This window comes from Eleutherodactylus coqui, chromosome 2 (genome assembly GCF_035609145.1).
Source record: "Eleutherodactylus coqui strain aEleCoq1 chromosome 2, aEleCoq1.hap1, whole genome shotgun sequence".
In the NCBI taxonomy this organism is placed as follows: Eukaryota; Metazoa; Chordata; class Amphibia; order Anura; family Eleutherodactylidae; genus Eleutherodactylus; species Eleutherodactylus coqui.
This window is the reverse complement of record NC_089838.1, coordinates 51,170,422-51,187,303: the sequence shown is the minus strand read 5'-3', so window position 1 is coordinate 51,187,303 and position 16,882 is coordinate 51,170,422. Positions and strand designations below refer to the sequence as shown.

General features: G+C 46.5%; 1 protein-coding gene and 1 long non-coding RNA gene across 4 annotated transcripts in view; one reads left to right on the top strand and one right to left on the bottom strand.

The window, feature by feature from the left end:
- The window catches only part of IQSEC3 (IQ motif and Sec7 domain ArfGEF 3), a 73,678-nt gene that overhangs the window by 5,408 nt on the left and 51,388 nt on the right, over positions 1–16,882 (bottom strand). For 2 of the 3 annotated variants that reach the window (XM_066590893.1, XM_066590894.1), the window contains exons 3-13: positions 16,148–16,379; positions 11,569–12,560; positions 9,980–10,141; positions 8,107–8,229; positions 5,285–5,451; positions 4,860–4,999; positions 3,980–4,105; positions 3,477–3,576; positions 3,089–3,250; positions 2,698–2,790; positions 496–539 (exon numbers count right to left, since the gene is read on the bottom strand). In XM_066590893.1, coding sequence (XP_066446990.1) covers positions 496–539; positions 2,698–2,790; positions 3,089–3,250; positions 3,477–3,576; positions 3,980–4,105; positions 4,860–4,999; positions 5,285–5,451; positions 8,107–8,229; positions 9,980–10,141; positions 11,569–12,560; positions 16,148–16,379 — 2,341 coding nt within the window. The remainder of the gene's footprint in view (positions 1–495; positions 540–2,697; positions 2,791–3,088; positions 3,251–3,476; positions 3,577–3,979; positions 4,106–4,859; positions 5,000–5,284; positions 5,452–8,106; positions 8,230–9,979; positions 10,142–11,568; positions 12,561–16,147; positions 16,380–16,882) is intronic. The other variant, XM_066590895.1, reaches the window with a different exon arrangement.
- The window catches only part of LOC136611364 (uncharacterized), a 41,575-nt gene continuing 26,004 nt past the window's right edge, over positions 1,312–16,882 (top strand). Inside the window, exons 1-2 of the long non-coding RNA XR_010790257.1 lie at positions 1,312–1,410; positions 4,954–5,066. This is a non-coding gene — a long non-coding RNA (uncharacterized lncRNA). The remainder of the gene's footprint in view (positions 1,411–4,953; positions 5,067–16,882) is intronic.

Here is a 16,882-nt window from a genome sequence, read left to right as displayed (position 1 = left end):
CAAAAGGGCAAAAATGCGGTGAAATCTGATAAACTCAGCTAAAAAGGTGCTATCAAACTGTCTTATACTTTATTCACATCCAGAGCTGCACATGGAATTCTGCTGGCTGCTAATTATTATTATCAGGTTTCCAGCAGCTTAGCTGAGATTTCATAATGCACTGCACTCTGTGTGTTATCAGTGCCTACATCTCCTACTATGCAATGCAGCAGAACATGATTTATTTGGGAATTAAATTTGGCTGTGACATTTTTGAGGCACGAAGAATTTCAGTCTCCTTGATCCCCTCCTTGTATGATGGCAACAGGTCCATGTATAGGGAATTGGGCACATTGTGGGGGGTAATGGGGTGACTGCTGGGGTGCATCTATGGGTAGAATATTAGCCAATTAAAATGGAACTCGTTGCACTGAGCTGAAGGATGGTTGAGCAGCGCAGGATGGAGCATAGTGATTTGTCAGTACCATGGTCCGGTTATAACACAGCGCTACTCACCTCCACCACGCTGTCTGTGTCCTTCTCAGGTGACTCGCGCTTACCTTCAAAATATGAGGTGAACTTAGGTGGAGGAGAGAGGAAGAGAGACAGAAAGAGAGAAAGAGAGAGATAGCAAGACGGAGAGAAAAGGGAGAAGGTTGAGGATGGGGGAACATAAGAAGGACGGAACATAAGAAGGACAGAAAGTAATAAAAGAATGAGGGAAGAGAAAGAAGCCAAGAGAGTCCGGCACTGGAAGAGAGAGCAGACTCAAAGACACAGGGGTACATGAGGGTAAAAAGGTGGGGTGATTCCCTTGTTCCTATGAATGGGGTTAGTCGAGAACTTGGACTTTATTCTCTCAATCTGTAAGTGAGCTGATCAATCAACAAGCTGTGTTTCTGAGTCATTCTATCTTTAGGTGCAAGGGTACCGTGAGGGGGTCTCCAATGAGGCCACCCAGGTCTATTACTGTACTGAGCCTAACACAAGAAGAGACATCAAATGCTGATAGTAGCAGTGATATCAGATAATCCTCCCCACTCACAGTATCATTAATCTAGGCTCTAATAATTTTTTACCTGGACTATTGCAACCTTTTATTAGTTGGCATCTCTTTGTCATGAAAGTCTATCAATTACTTTCCAGGCACTCCTCACACAGAGGCAGAATTTCCCTGTTCCTATATTTTTTGCAATGAAGCAATGTGGGGAGGGGCTGAAACAAGTCTGTGCAGCTTGCAGACTCAGTATGTTATACAGCAGATGGATTCACAGAGAATTGTGCAACCCTACAGTAACAGTTGCAAAGTCCTCTCTATCTCTTCCCTGCACTCAGCTCTATAACCAGTGTGAGGAAGGAAACAGGAAACTGAGCCACCAATGTACAGCCCCATGTTACAGCGTGGAGATGTGTGTGACCAAAAGACACCAGGTATGCAACATTAGCCCTTTAACTGTTCTTCACAAGGGCTCTTAAATTTAACCATCTGACTGCCTTAGACTACTAGAGATCCTTACATTAACTCCTTACCTTCCCTAGACCACCAGGGATACTGATATTCATCTTTTCACTGCCCTAGACTACTGGGGATACTGGAAGTAATCATCTCACTGTTCTGGACAACCGTGAATCTTTGAATTAACCTCTTCATTGCCCTAGACCATCAAGGATACTAGAATTAACACCATCTCCAGGGATTCAGACATTAACCTCTTCATTGCCCTAGACCAGCAGGGATACAGGCAATAACCTCCTTAGTTCCCTAGACGACCAGGGATACTGATATTAACCTCTTCACCGCCCTAGAACACTAGGGACACTGACATTAGCCTCTTCACTGAACTAGACCAAAAGTGATACAGGCAATAACCTCTTCGGTGCCCTAGACCACCAAGTATATTGCCATTAACCTCTTTAGTGCCCTAGACCACCAGTTATATTAACAATGAACTCTTCCCTGCTCTAGGCCACCAGAGATACAGGCATTAAACATTTCCCTGCCAAAGACCACCACAGATACAGGCATTAAATACCTCTTAAGTGCTCTAGACCTCAAGAGATACTGACATTTACCTCTGAACTGCCCCAAAGCACCAGGGAACTAACATTAACCTATTCACAGCCCAAGACCACTAGGGAACCAGCATTAACCTATTCACTTTCCTAGACCTTAAAAGATACTGGCATTAACCTCCTCACTGCCCTAGATAAGCAGGAATATTGACATTGACCTCTTCATTGCCCTAAACCACTAGGGATAATGATATTAACACTTTAACTGCCCTAGATCACAAGCCATGCTGTCATTAAATTCTTCACTGCCATAGACCAACAGGGATACAGATGGCAACCTCCTCACTGTGCTATACCACCAGGCATACAGACATTAATCTACCTCTTCACTTCCTTAGACCACTAGAAGTACAAATGTTAAAACCGGTTCTGTTTTGTCTGGCTTAGTGGGTGCTGTTCCCTGAGCATTAACTACCCTCCATCTTCTCTCTAACTACAAAGGGATAATGCCAGGATGGTAAAGTAAAATGAGAAATTAGACCAAGTCATTTCATATCAGGGTGAAGGTAATGGGTGAGACAGAATGGGTGAGAGAAGAAGGGCAAGGATCAGACAGGGAGCGCCGCAGGCCGGAGCGTAACTGGTACGGGGAGACTTGGGGTCATGAGGAGCGAGTCTGTGACACTTTAGGAATGTGCCACTCACCAATGGGGGACTCCTGCGTGGACTGAATGTCCAGCTGAGACCCATTTGTCTTAATGGGGGCCGTCCTCACCCCATGCTGTTTCTCCAGTTCCCCTGTAAGACATAAGATGAAAGAAGAGCTGTGGTACCACCAGTATGAGCAGCATTAGAGCTCCCATTGGGGATTATTCAACCATCCAAAGGGTGATGAATGAGTGGAGGAAGATGGAGACATGCATTGCCATTCAGGAGTCTTGGAAAGCTGTGTGACAAACTCCTTTTGGAGCTGTATTATTACTGTCATATATACAAAGCCATGAGATGTACAGTCTAATCAGACATTATGGAGAATCTATTGATCGCTGCTAGAACAACACTACAGTGGCAGGCCATTCCCAACTATTGGACTCACATTCAATACGGATCTGTTCCATCTCCGATACTTCACAGATCGATTCCTTCAGATCCTCCAGGAATTTCTGCAGCTCCTCGGCGCCAAGTGCACAAAAATGCAAAACTAATTTCTTCTCCGAGACTGAAAGTGGGCTGACGAGCGTGATCCCATGGGGGTAATCTGAAGGCGGAGACAGGCGTGATATCACAAGTTATAATGTGTGACATCATACAGTCAGGTAAAAGGGGTTGCATGAGATTAGGAAAAATGGATCCTCTATGTAAAAACAGCGCCACTCTTGTCTATAGGCACAGCATGGTATTGCAGCCTAACTTCTACCCGCCTCATACAGCCCCTTTGCACTGCACCATGAGGCACCTGAGTGTTAACTAGGACTTTAACTCACATTCATTCTCAAAAAGATGATACTGCATCCCCAAGAGCGGCACCGCCCGGCAGAACGTGTAGGTGGAGGAAGTCTTCTTTTTTGGGCAAAGCTTCAAGATCTAAACAAGACACCAGACAAAGAAAGATTTTAGACTTCATATCTTGTTACCACCACCCCCCGCTGGACAGCGCAGCTATACGGAGCTAGCCCCGTTATGATGCCTGCTCATTAATAGGTGCGTTTACAGATTTGGATGAGACTATAGGATATGATGTAACTCAAAAGGATTACTAAATAAGTTAAAGTCGTCCAAAATTTGTAAAACATGGCTGCTGTCTTCTAAAAACAGCACCACACCTGTCACAGGTTGTGTGTGGTATTGCACCTCAGCGTAATTCACTTCAATGGAGCTGATCTGCAATACCACACACAAGCAATGGACAAGTGTGGCACTTTTCCTGGAGGAAAGCAATTTTGGTTTGACAACCTCTTTAAGGCAAAGTATTTGCACCCTTACTCACCAATAGAAGGTCATTAAACAGGAAGACCTCTCGTTGATGCGCTGCTTGTTTCTGCACTTTATTCACATCAGTCACTTCAAAGAGGCGGCTGCAACAAACGAGACGTCTGTGAGGAACCGACAGCACCTGCCGTAAAAAAGGTCACAAAAAAGTCATCTTACATGTTCCTGCACCTATTCCCCCTCATCTTGCTTCCTTTCTTTTTACCCCCTGATTGTCTTAGCAAAGCAAGTCTGTGCAGCATTGAGAGGCAGGCTAGTGTATAGCATAAAGAGCTTCCTATGGCTACTTCAATATATGGTGGTAGACACCAAAACAGGAGTTACTACAGACTTATCTTGCCCCTCTGGTCTTGCTTGTTTCTTCCACAAGGTCATATGAATTCCGGTGTAACTGCCTGGTGGTTTCTTAGCATGAGGAATCTAAAACAAGTCTATGCAGCACGGAAAAGCAGTCTACTATATAACATATAGAGCGTCCTATGACCTCTTCAGTACATGGTGGTGGTGACCACCAAGACAGGAGTTCACAGATATAGCTTGACCCTCTGGTCTTATTTCTTCCGTAAGGCCATGTTAATTCCCGTGCAATAACCTGATGGTTACTGAGCATGAGGAACCTAAAACAAGTCTGTGCAACATGCCCCTCTGGTTGTGCTTGTTTCTTCTTCAAGACCACATACATTTCTGTGGAATGACTTGATGGTTCTTGAGCACGAGGAACCTAAAATAAGTCTGTGCAGCATGCAGAGGCCGTCTGTTGTATAGCAGACATACTGAAGTTGTCACAGAACTCTCTATACAGCACCATATAATGGTTGTGGCAGTCAGTGGGACAGGAAACAAACTCTGAGATATACACATGGGCTCCGTAAACTTACGCTCTTCATGCCCACAATGGATTTTTCCACCTTCGTTACATAGGTCACATGATCCTCGTTAGATTTTAGTTCCTTCTGTTGGATTCGTTCATAGATGCCAACCACCATTTCCCGGGGAATGTCTGCTCCGTCATCCACCCCTGAGGAGGAATTGGAAAATAGTTAATATGTATGGTCACCCAGTGGACAGCAGAAGACATCTCAAAGGTTTGGTCTAATGAGTTTTTTTGAGTATCTTCCATTGAAATCAGTAATACGGGATATTCACATTGTCCTATGTGAAAAATTCTAGACCTGCATAATGGCGTAGATGAACCTAGAATGATTATGATTCTGGCACAATGTATGTTCTAATCAAAGAATCACATAGTGATGAGTGTTTAACATGAATTCGTCTCTGTGGCGTTACTACCAACGGCTCTGACCTCTGAGGTTGCGGATGAAGTCTTCTAGCATCATTTTGCGGTCGGGTTTGATACTGGGGCTGTACATGTCTGTATTAAGAAGGATAACAGCAAACGCCAAGATAAAGATGGTGTCCGGGTTGTGGAACTGCTGAACGATGTCCGGGTTGCACATACAGTACCGCTGGCTATAGCATGGGGAAAAATTAACATGATATCAGCTCATGCTTTACGCCAAACCTCCCAGTGACCTCTTCAATCCTTCTTATTCCTCAGTCTCTCCCCCTTGTCTAGGTTTTATATCATGAAGTTGTGCGACTTCTTCTGTTATCGCCAGATATCTAAATGTCAGAGACCTGAAACAAGACTGTGCAGCAAGGAGAGACAGTTTATTGTATAGCAGAGAGAGCTTTCTGTGAACACTCCAGTACAACTAAGTGCACCTAATGGTCACCAAGGCAGAAAATAATGTATCTGCTACACAGCCTTAACTTAAATCAGACCAAAGACCAATCTAAAGGGAGCTTCCCTACGCTTAAGTGGGAGGAGCTTAAAAAATTCATTGTAACATGGAGGGGCAGACTTTAGTATAGCAGTTACCACGTTCTTTGATCACTTCAGTAGATGTAATTGCACCTTATGAAGTAATGTTTATTAGTCATGATCAGACACATTAAGTGGAATCTTCCAGATACCTACATAGGAGGGACTTAGAACAATCCTGTGCAGAGGAACAGAGGCAGTCTTTTGTATAGCAGATGATGACAAGTGCTTTCCCACGGCGTGCATTTTCGGCAAGTAGTAAAATGACCTCAATCACTAAGGCTAGTGCAAGTTTTGGTGACCGTAAATTCGCGGCAAAAATCCGCTGCGTTGCCCCCTGCTATTAGGTTCTATTGAACCTAATAGCTCAATGCTCACGGTGCGGAATTCCACTGCGGAATTTCGCACCGTGAAATCTCCCGTCCTCACCCGCAGCATGCTCTATTTGCCGCGGGTGTACGCGCTGATGGCTTCCATTGCAGTCAATGGAAGCCGTCCGTTCACGCTATCTCCCGCTGTAACACAGCGGAAGATAGCGTGAAAACGCTTTCCCGCCTACCGCGTCATATGATGGGGCCGGCGCGTCACGTGACACGGCCGGCCGCGTCATATGACGCGGTGGGCGTGTCACATGACGCGACGGCGGTGGGCGGGGAAGCGTCTTCACGCTATCTTCCGCTGGTAAGTATGGGGTCTCTGGGGGGCGCCGTGACGGGCTTCACTGCGGAATATTCCGCGACGGAGCCCGTCACGCTCGTGTGAAGCCGGCCTAAGGCTAGTGCAAGTTTTGGTGACCGTAAAATCAATCACTAAGGCTAGTGCAAGTTTTGGTGACCGTAAAATCAATCACTAAGGCCGGCTTCACACGAGCGTGACGGGCTCTGCCGCGGAATATTCTGCAGTGAAGCCCGTCACGGCGCCCCCCAGAGACCCCATACTTACCAGCGGAAGATAGCGTGAAGACGCTTCCCCGCCCACCGCCGTCGCGTCATGTGACACGCCCACCGCGTCACATGATGCGGCCGGCCGTGTCACGTGACGCGCCGGCAGCGTCATATGACGCGGTAGGCGGGAAAGCGTTTTCACGCTATCTTCCGCTGTGTTACAGCGGGAGATAGCGTGAACGGACGGCTTCCATTGACTGCAATGGAAGCCGTCAGCGCGTACACCCGCGGCAAATAGAGCATGCTGCGGGTGAGGACGGGAGATTTCACGGTGCGAAATTCCGCGGTGGAATTCCGCACCGTGAGCATTGAGCTATTAGGTTCAATAGAACCTAATAGCAGGGGGCAACGCAGCGGATTTTTGCCGCGAATTTACGCGGCGTAAATCCGTTCGTGGGAAGGAGGCCTAAGGCTAGTGCAAGTTTTGGTGACCGTAAAATCTATACTTCCCTATGGGGTAAAAAGTTGTGCGACAATCGCAAAAATCTCGGCATGTCAGAATTCTTGTGATCACCTCTGACCATTTTCCCTAGGGAAGAGGTTGTGATAAGCTTTTGGAGTCCTAGCCTAAAGGGAAAGTTACCTTATACTTGAGTGCTGCAGGCTTAAAACTTAACAGGCTTAAGTCTGTGCAGCATTCAGAGGCAGTGTCTTGAAGAGCCCTCCCAGTGACCATTTCATTACATTACACAAAGTCCAACTGTAGTCACTCAGACAGGAAGCCTAGAACAAATGGATTTGAACCAATGGAATGATATTCCACACATCAGAAAGGGTCCTAGAACAAGTCTGTGCTGCATTCAGAGACAGTGTGTTGCAAAGCAAAGACAACCTCTAGTGATCATTTCAGTACATTTAGCTACATGAACTCCAATGGTACTCACCTAGACAGGAAGACTAGAACAAAAGGATATCTAACCAATAGAATTATATTACACACATCAGTGAGGACCTAAAACAAGTCTGTACAGCATGTAGGTCAGTATATTCTATAGTTTTAGTGCTTGTAGCGACATTAACTCAATAAAAAAGAATTATTTGAAAAAAACAAAAAAAATTCAAATCATGGTCACCCAGACAGGAAGACCATGAAAAACAAAAGCCAACCATGGCCAGCTCCAGGTTTATATGGGTCCCTATTAGTTTTACAAGGGCGGCATATTTAGTCAGACCACCATGCACTACACATGATTTTAAAATGTACCGCTACGATAATACGGCAGCAGGGACTCTATTATAGCCTCATCTTTTTGGTAGCATAAAAACATATATTGTGTAAAGAGTTGCAGGATGATTGTGTAATAGGTCATAGCCGCGTCACGTCATTGTACTAGAAATTAACGATTACAGGCTCACCTGAAGGCTTCTATCAAACGTTCCACTTTCTGCGCCTCGCCCTGTACGCGGATGTGTGCCTGGAACTTCCGTAGTGCCTCATCCAGCTCCATATTGGAAAAATCCATTTCATCCACAACACAGCTATGAGGAAAATAGAGAACTAAGCATGAGCGGACATCAGCGGGCCATGGACAGAAGTGTATTATCTAAAATCAAATCCCTCCCCTAGAGGGACAAAAATATGGAAACACCATACGAAATGCATAGGATTTTAATCATTAGCACTGAGCTGCCCTTTTTACCCCTGCTTGACTGAGAGCTAAATCTGGTGACTGGGCAGCCACGGAAGTGTGACAATGTTGTGGGGGGTTTTCTGTGACCCCCTTGTGTGCGCGGCCGAGCATTATCCTGCTGGAAGCCACTATGAGAGGAACACATGTGGCTGCAGGATGTCCTGAACATATCGCTGAGCTGTCATTGTCCCTCGTACCAGTACTAGGAGGGACCAACTGTCGTATGTAATGCCCCCCCCAGACCATTACACCAGCAGGGGGCAGTGTGCTGCTCCACACCGAAGGCAAGATGGAGGAGCTCACCCCGCAGTCTCCAGACACGAACATGGCCGTCGTCAGTGCCTAAACTAAACCTGGATTCATTGCTGAAGACAACCCGGTTCCCCTCCGTACCAGTGCAGGTGGGTGCCAAAGCCAGTACATGTAATGGGCACCATGAGACCAAATGTCCTTCAGCCAAGCTGAAGTGCTGGTGCTTGCCGGACAATCAGACGCTCCTCTCTACTGGTGATCTGTTGGGGTATCCTGAGTCCTGTCACCTTGTGTGCCCCCATCCACTGGTCCCAACACCTTCTAACAGTCTGGTCAGACACTCCTCTCTACTGGTGGTCTGTTGGGGCGTCCTGAGCCCGGTCACCAGGTGTACCCTCACACATCCACTGGTCCCAACACCTTCTAACAGTCTGGTCAGAACGGCCCAGTAGGGGACAATTCATCGCTACGACCGTCCAGCTTCTCACATCCCAATAATGTGCCCCCACTCAGACTCTGGTAATGGGGCGAAATCTCTTCTCTGGGTCGTAGAGGCGTCTAGTGGTCAACAAGCTCTACACAAGCGGAAGAAGAGGTCACTACACAAGGAGCCTCCGAGAGCCTTTTATCCGTTCATCCAATCACTCCACAACTCTCATCATTTGTAACTGAATGCCAACGTCTTCTAGGGGTGGATTGTTTTTAACAAAGAATATACATACACACACACACACACACACACACACACTGTATATATGAACAGAATACATTATACATGACCATATGAAATTATAAAAGAACACAGAGAGGTCATTATACATGTTTTTAAAAGACCCTGACATAACTGGACATCTTCTCTGCTTTACATGTAAATGTGTCAGTCACTACTGCAGCATTGACATTCCATTCACTACATGTGCTGGAATTGTGGAAGGAGACAGAAAAAAGCATATATAAGAACCTGACAGTGTAACGTGCTTGCAGGCTGCTATCATCCTCTTGCTACATATAACAGGATGGCATTCACGACCGCATTTTGTATTAACGCAACCATTAAATCTCCACTTTGTATTAACGTCGTGGATTTGGGTAAAGCGGCCATGTGCGTGTGAAGGCTTGGAGCGTGTAATGTGGTCGAATAGCAGAATGACCTAGTTTCAGAACTCAGGTGAGGAGCGGAGATTCTGTTGTATACGGTGGGGGAGGGGCAGTCAATAAGGTCCTCTGTGTATCGACACGTTATAATATCTTACGTAACAGCACGCAATATACAGAGCGAAGATATCCAGCGCTCATGACAACTCTTGTACGTGCGGCGCTCAGTGTACGCGGCTTTTCTCACTCACTCAAGAACATCGCGGTTGAATTGCTTCTTGCTGTTACCCAGGAACTCTCCGATCATTTGCCGGCTCAGTCCTTTCCGCTGTAGCAAGAAATGTGCAACCCCGATGGGGGTATCCGGGATGAAACCTCGAGAGATCAAGAACTGGATGCCTTTATCAGGATTACTGCGCGGAAAAGACAAAAATAAAGAGTCAATAGAAGCGGCAGGTAAATCGGGAGCGGTAGATGGTCCCCCATTTAAAGGAACAGTCCACAGTTGAAATAATTGGGTGGTTCTTGCTGCCAGTATACTGACCTTCCGATCCTCTAGCGCTCCCATGGTGACCTTTCAATGGTCCTAACTGGCCTCTTGCGATGACGTGGCATCGCATGTGACTACCGCAGCCTGTGATTAGCTGCAGCAGTCACATGTCATCACGACACAACATCGCTGAAAGCCGGGAGACAAAAACTGGTGTCACACAGTCATCCAAGATGGCTGTCGCAATTTACTGACTGCTTAATACACTACTCTCTAACTGGCCAGCGTTGATCATGTGAGCAGATGTAGTGTATCGGTAGTCTAACACAACCAATGCACTGTAGAGAGTAGGTAGTCTGAGGTGTGTGTCAGCCATCTTGGACGACTGAAAACAAGGCTCAGAATTAACGTATCAGAGGGCGAAGGCACAGGAAACCAATGGCAGGTAATATATTGGCCCCCTCCAGTCACTACATCAGATTTCATCTTAGGACATTATCTGCACCACAAGTTATCCACAGAAAGATAGGCAACAACTGAGTTTTGTCACAGAATTCAACTTTGTCGTTAGGCACAATGGGAAAAATTAGCAACAAGTCCGCTACACAAATTGATGTGCTACTCTGTACCACAGGTCAATTTCCGCAGTCTCATCCACAAGCCCAAATCCTGTAATCCACTGTGGATTCTCTGCGTACAAATCTGTAACATTTCCATCTCGTGTGAATTTACTGGTGACACCCCACAATATTTGAGCCGTCATTTTGCATCCACTATACGGAAGTTCATCCCAGCCTGACTACAGGTCTCCTGACTAAAATTCTGAACATCATAGGAATGTATGATGCTCGGAGTTTGGGTCAGGAGACCTACAGTCAAACAGACTCATTTCCGTATTATGAAAGCAAAATCCAGTTGTAGTGTCGCCAGTCTAAGACTGTCTCACAATGAGAATCTATGAGTGATACCCTATAGAGGTCCAAGAACATGGACCTGCACCAAAGTCACGTCTCAAAATGTCATAACTTTTGGTTAGGTTTCCCGTTTAAGCACCTTATTTGCATATAATTTAAAGGGGAGTTCCATGTTTAAATAAATGACAATTACTAAGAGTGAGTTTCACAGGGACCCCTGACTTTTTTTCACGACTGAAGCAGCAAGACCCTCGGGAAATTTTTTGAAACCTCTGACACAACACCTGATTGGTTGGAGGATAAATTCCAATTCTCATATGGTGACCGTGCAGATTTTTGGAAATGTAGGTGCCATGAGGATGCTGGTGCTAAGGGAAACACCAAGACCCTTACTGATAGGGCATATTCAATCCCACAACCCTTTGTCCCTTCTCACATATTGAATAGGTTGAGCCCGATGCGGTAGAGTCTCTTCCTCATCGTATCAGTGGAGAGAGTCGGTGATCGGCAGCTGGCAGGGTTTTCGCAATAGTAGCGGGGAAGGCTGAGGATCATGGCTTGCAAGGCCTCCTTAGAAGACACCTCAGATACGGACTTGGCAGAGGTGGAGGTGCTACTGCTGCTCAGCTGTTCTGAGAGGTCTGTAGGTTCAGTTTCGGTAGGAACAGGTCCAACTAACTCCTTGCCAACCCCATCTCCATTGACCTCCGAGAAGGAGTTCTGTGCAAGGTGTGCGTCATGAGTAGACGTTTCTTGGGAAGCTGGCTCTAAAATAACTTCACTGACCCTCTCCTCCTCTGGTTTAGAGTTCTGAGTCCCGGCCAAGCAGTTGGACATAGAAAGTGAGGTGGAGGAGGAGACTGAAATGTTATTATTATCTATTTGAACGGTGACATCTCGGAAGGCCATCATCAATGTACTGCTGCTCTTAGGTAGAGGCCCCAGTTGGCCCTCCTCGCTTTCTCCTTCTTCCAGTTTAGGGGGCTCTAGTTCCGGGTTCTGCTGCATAAAGGTCTCCCGAATCTGGTAAGAGCCGGCCTCGGGGAAGGCACACATGGTCTTCAGACTCCAAGTGCTGAGGGCATCGTCAATAGATTTGGCAAGAGATTGGACCTGTTCGGTGAAGGAGTCTTCAAGTTCGGTTAAAGCCCCACTGATGGTGGCTGGGAGGGAGGGAGATCTCACCAGAGGGATGCCCATCAAATTGTAGCTTTCCAGTAGAGCCTTCTCGGCAGCGGGGAAGCTGTCTGGGTTATGGACTCGGACCTTCCGCAGGGAAATGCGCCGGGGAAGGCGACTTTGTAGCAAAGAGTCTCGGATCTTTTCAAAGTTCTTGCTTAGCTGGTACTGTCGAAACGCTGTCTGGATGGTGCAGGCTGCCCTGCGGGATACTAAGTGCCCCCCGTACTTGTGCTCCAGCATCTCAATCTGAAAACAGAGAATTGGTATAGAATACTTGTGAAAAAAAAACCCAAAACTATAGAAACATCACCAAGTCAAGCACAGCCGCTGTCTGCATTATGGGACAATGTGGCTGTTGCTGTTATGGGAGCTCTATGGTGCACTGTTGCTGTAATTATTGTAGGAACGCTTTGTCGGTCACTTTTATGGGGGCAGTATGGTGATCATTGATATGGGGGCACTGTGGCTGTTACTTTTGCCACTGTTATTAGGGTTCTGTGGATGTCCCTGTTATGGGGTATGGTGGATCCAATGTTGTGGGAGCATTGTGGCTGTCACTCTTATGGGACACTGTGACTGGCATAGGGCACTATGCCTGTAACTCATATAGGGCACTGGGGCTGTTCCTATCATGGGGCACTTTGGCTGTCACTTTTATGGGGGCGCTGTGGTTGTCACTGTTATGGGGGGACTGTGAATGTCACTTTTATAGGAGCACTGTGGCAGTCACTGTTGTGGAGGTCACTGAGGCTGTCACTTTCATAGGGCACTGTGGCTGTCAGAGATATGGGGGCACTGTAGCTGTCATAGTTATGGAGGAATTCTGTCATTACAGTTATAAATGGGCATCATCTGCTATGGAAGCACTGGTGGTCAATGTGATGGGGGCACTGTTGTAGTAAGTAAAATGCTGGTACTGTGGCCTTTGTTATGGGGGCACTCTGGACATCAGTATGGTAGATTTCCTATGGTATCTGAAAAGATTATGTGCGCTACATATCCTTGGAAATGGGGGTAATGCAAACTAATCACCGTTCATATAAGGGTGATCCTATACATCAGTCGTAGGAAGGCAGTACTGATGTTTGTAGACTGGGCTGACGCATTTCAGGAAGGGCAATGGTAACGGGTTTGTACCGTCCACACCATATTAGTGGTGTACCAAGGTCAGAACCGTGTCTATATTAAACGGCTGAACGTAGCACATGCAGGTCTGTCTATAGAGTGTGAGATTTGCGCATTCTACCTCAGATGCAGCTCCAGCGATTACTGAACTGGCTGGAAGTTTAGGTTGAAAATAAATCTCATTACCGAGGGCAAGAACTGTAACGCTGCAAAAAAACAGAGAGGCCGCGTCAGTAAGAAGGCGCAGCGCAGCCGGCAGCCCCGGGCTTTGTGTGTTTACTCATTTATTCCAGTAGAAGGAGCATAAAGAAGGTCACAGGAAACGGGCTGAGGACTGAGCACTGCAGGGGGTCCAGAGGGCCGAAGACTGAGCAGTACAGGGGGTCTAATGGGTTGAGGACTGTGCAGCAGAGGGGGTCCAGAGGGCCAAGGACTGAGTAGTGCGGGGGGTCCAGAGGGCCGAAGACTGAGCAGCGCGGGGGGTCCAGAGGGCCGAAGACTGAGCAGCGCGGGGGGTCCAGAGGGCCGAGGACTGAACAGCACGGGGGGTCCAGAAGGCCGAGGACTGAGCAGCGCGGGGGGTCCAGAAGGCCGAGGACTGAGCAGCGCGGGGGGTCCAGAAGGCCGAGGACTGAGCAGCGCGGGGGGTCCAGAAGGCCGAGGACTGAGCAGCGCGGGGGGTCCAGAAGGCCGAGGACTGAGCAGCGCGGGGGGTCCAGAAGGCCGAGGACTGAGCAGCGCGGGGGGTCCAGAAGGCCGAGGACTGAGCAGCGCGGGGGGTCCAGAAGGCCGAGGACTGAGCAGCGCGGAGGGTCCAGAGGGCCGAGGACTGAGCAGCACGGAGGGTCCAGAGGGCCAAGGACTCAGCAGTGCAGGGGGTCCAGAGGGTTGAGGACTGCGCAGCACGGGGGGTCTAGAGGGCCAAGGACTGAGCAGTGTGGGGGATCCAGAGGGTCAAGGATTGAGCAGCGCAGGGTCCAGAGGGCCCAAGGATTGTGCAGCACGTGGGAGATCTGATGCATCCCTATCATGAACAGAACTAAGGGCCCTGACTGATGAATATATATGCACACTGTGTGTCAGTCTTTACTGCACTCCTTCATTCAATTCACGCAGCAGGAGGCTCGGATGAATACTGCTACAGGTCCTAAATATACAGAGTACTATAGTGTACTATGTGGTCCCTGTGTGGTACTATTATCTAGGCACTGGGAGTGAGAAGATTATGTCCTGTTATTTAGAACTGCATGGTAGTTTATTTTATAACAGTATTATGTATATTTTAGCATTATTTAGTATTACTATGTGTTCAACATATGCCACTGTTACAGTATGTAGGCACTTTATGGCAGTAATATGTATCCCCTGTATGACACTGCTATGTGTTCACTTTATCACATTCTAGGGTGCAGTTATTCAGCACTATTATGTAGTCACTCTATGGCACAGTTATATTACACTTTATGGTACTATTATGTAGGAACTAAATTACAGTATTATATGAGCATAATATGGTACTATTGACAGTATATACCATGTATGTGCTCACTACATGGCACTATTATGTAGGTACTCTATGGCATGGTAATATGCTCAGTGTATGGCACTTTTATCTAGACACTAAATTACAGTCTTATATAAGCACTATATGGTACTATTAACTACTTATTACATGGCACTACTATGTAAGGACTTTGGCATGGTAAAATGCTCACTGTATGGCACTCTTATGTTGCCAATAAATGCCAGTATCATATACACTAAGAACTATATGGAACTACCAATTGACACCGTATGCCACTTATGTGCTTACTAAATAGCACTATTATATAGGCACTGTTATATGCTCGTCTATGACACTATCATGTTGCCACTAAATGGCAGTACTATATGGTACTATGGTATTATTTGACACTGTATACCATTTAGATGCTCACTACATAGCACTATTATATAGGTAATCCATGGAACTGTCAAATACTCACCGTATGACACTACTATCAAGTCACTAAATAACAGTCTTATATAAGCACTATATGGTACTACTGACACTGTACACCACTTATGTGCTCACTACATGGCACTATTATGTAGGGACTCTGGCATTGTAATATGCTCACTCTATGGCACTATTATGTTGGCAGTAAATTGCATTATTATATATACTAGGAACTATATGGTGCTATTAATTGACTCTGTGTGCCACGTAGGTGCTCACTACATGGAACTATTATGTAAGTGCAAGGTTTTATGCTCAATATATAGCACTATTGTGTAGGCACTCTTTGGCACTGTTATATGCCCGTGTATGGCACTATCATGTTGCCACTAAATGGTAGTACTATATACACTAAACACTATATGGTACTATTAATTGACACTGTATATCACTTATTTGCTCACTACATAGCACTAATATGTAGGCACTTTATGGCACCATTATATGCATGTGTATGTCATTGTCATGTTGGTGCTAAATAGCAGCATTATATACACTAAGCACTATATCGTTAATTGTTACTGTATACTTCTTATGTGCTTGCTATATGCAGACAATATGCAGTATTATGGGAGCACTGTATGGTAGTATAATGATAATTATATGTAGGCACAGACAGTACTGATGTCCTAGGAAAGGGCTTTCCTCACTGAACCACCCCTGATTGGGGGTACAGTCTGTTAGTAAGATATCTGGGGGGAGCGCTTACCTGTTTGTTCTTGAGATCCAGGGAGAGCTCATAATCTGAACTATTTGTCCCGTGAGAGCAGGTGGCGGCGGTCTTCCCTCGCTGTACTCGGACTGGGGAGCCAGTATGGTGTAGACTTGACTTAGTCAGCGACTCCTCCTCTCCAGGCTGTTTGGAACTACTGCTTATCAAAACGTCACCTTCCCGGACATCCCAGGCCGTACAGAGCAGCTTCTTAGTGGCAGAGTCATCACTGTGGCAGGAATATGAGAAAAGGACATATCAACTGGGTGGAAAATATACAAATGCGATTCCGGCCATGTTCACACTTATAGATAATAGCCACCATTATACCACTGTCCTAATATGGACGTCCTTGAGGGAGTTGGACATTTACACAGGTGGCGGCCATATTGGTCGTTACCCAGCTCTTCTCTCCCCAACTAAATACAATACTTAACATAGTGACATAATCAAGCTTACTGTGCAGCATCGCCCCTGGCCGGACGTCCCTGGCACCGTTCAGCACTCTCGGTCTATAACCCTTTGGCTGTGGAAGTGTTAAGGTGATTGAATATTTTTAGAAAAGCCAGTGACTTGGATAAGCTGATTAAATATGTTCTGTGCCCTCCGTGCAGGGCGGCGAGCCTGAATATTTTATATCTATTAATATAAATGCCATCTGGAATCTCATAATAGGCGGCACACAGACGCTGCCGCTTCTCCGGGACTTTACTCGGACCATAAAGTTAATGG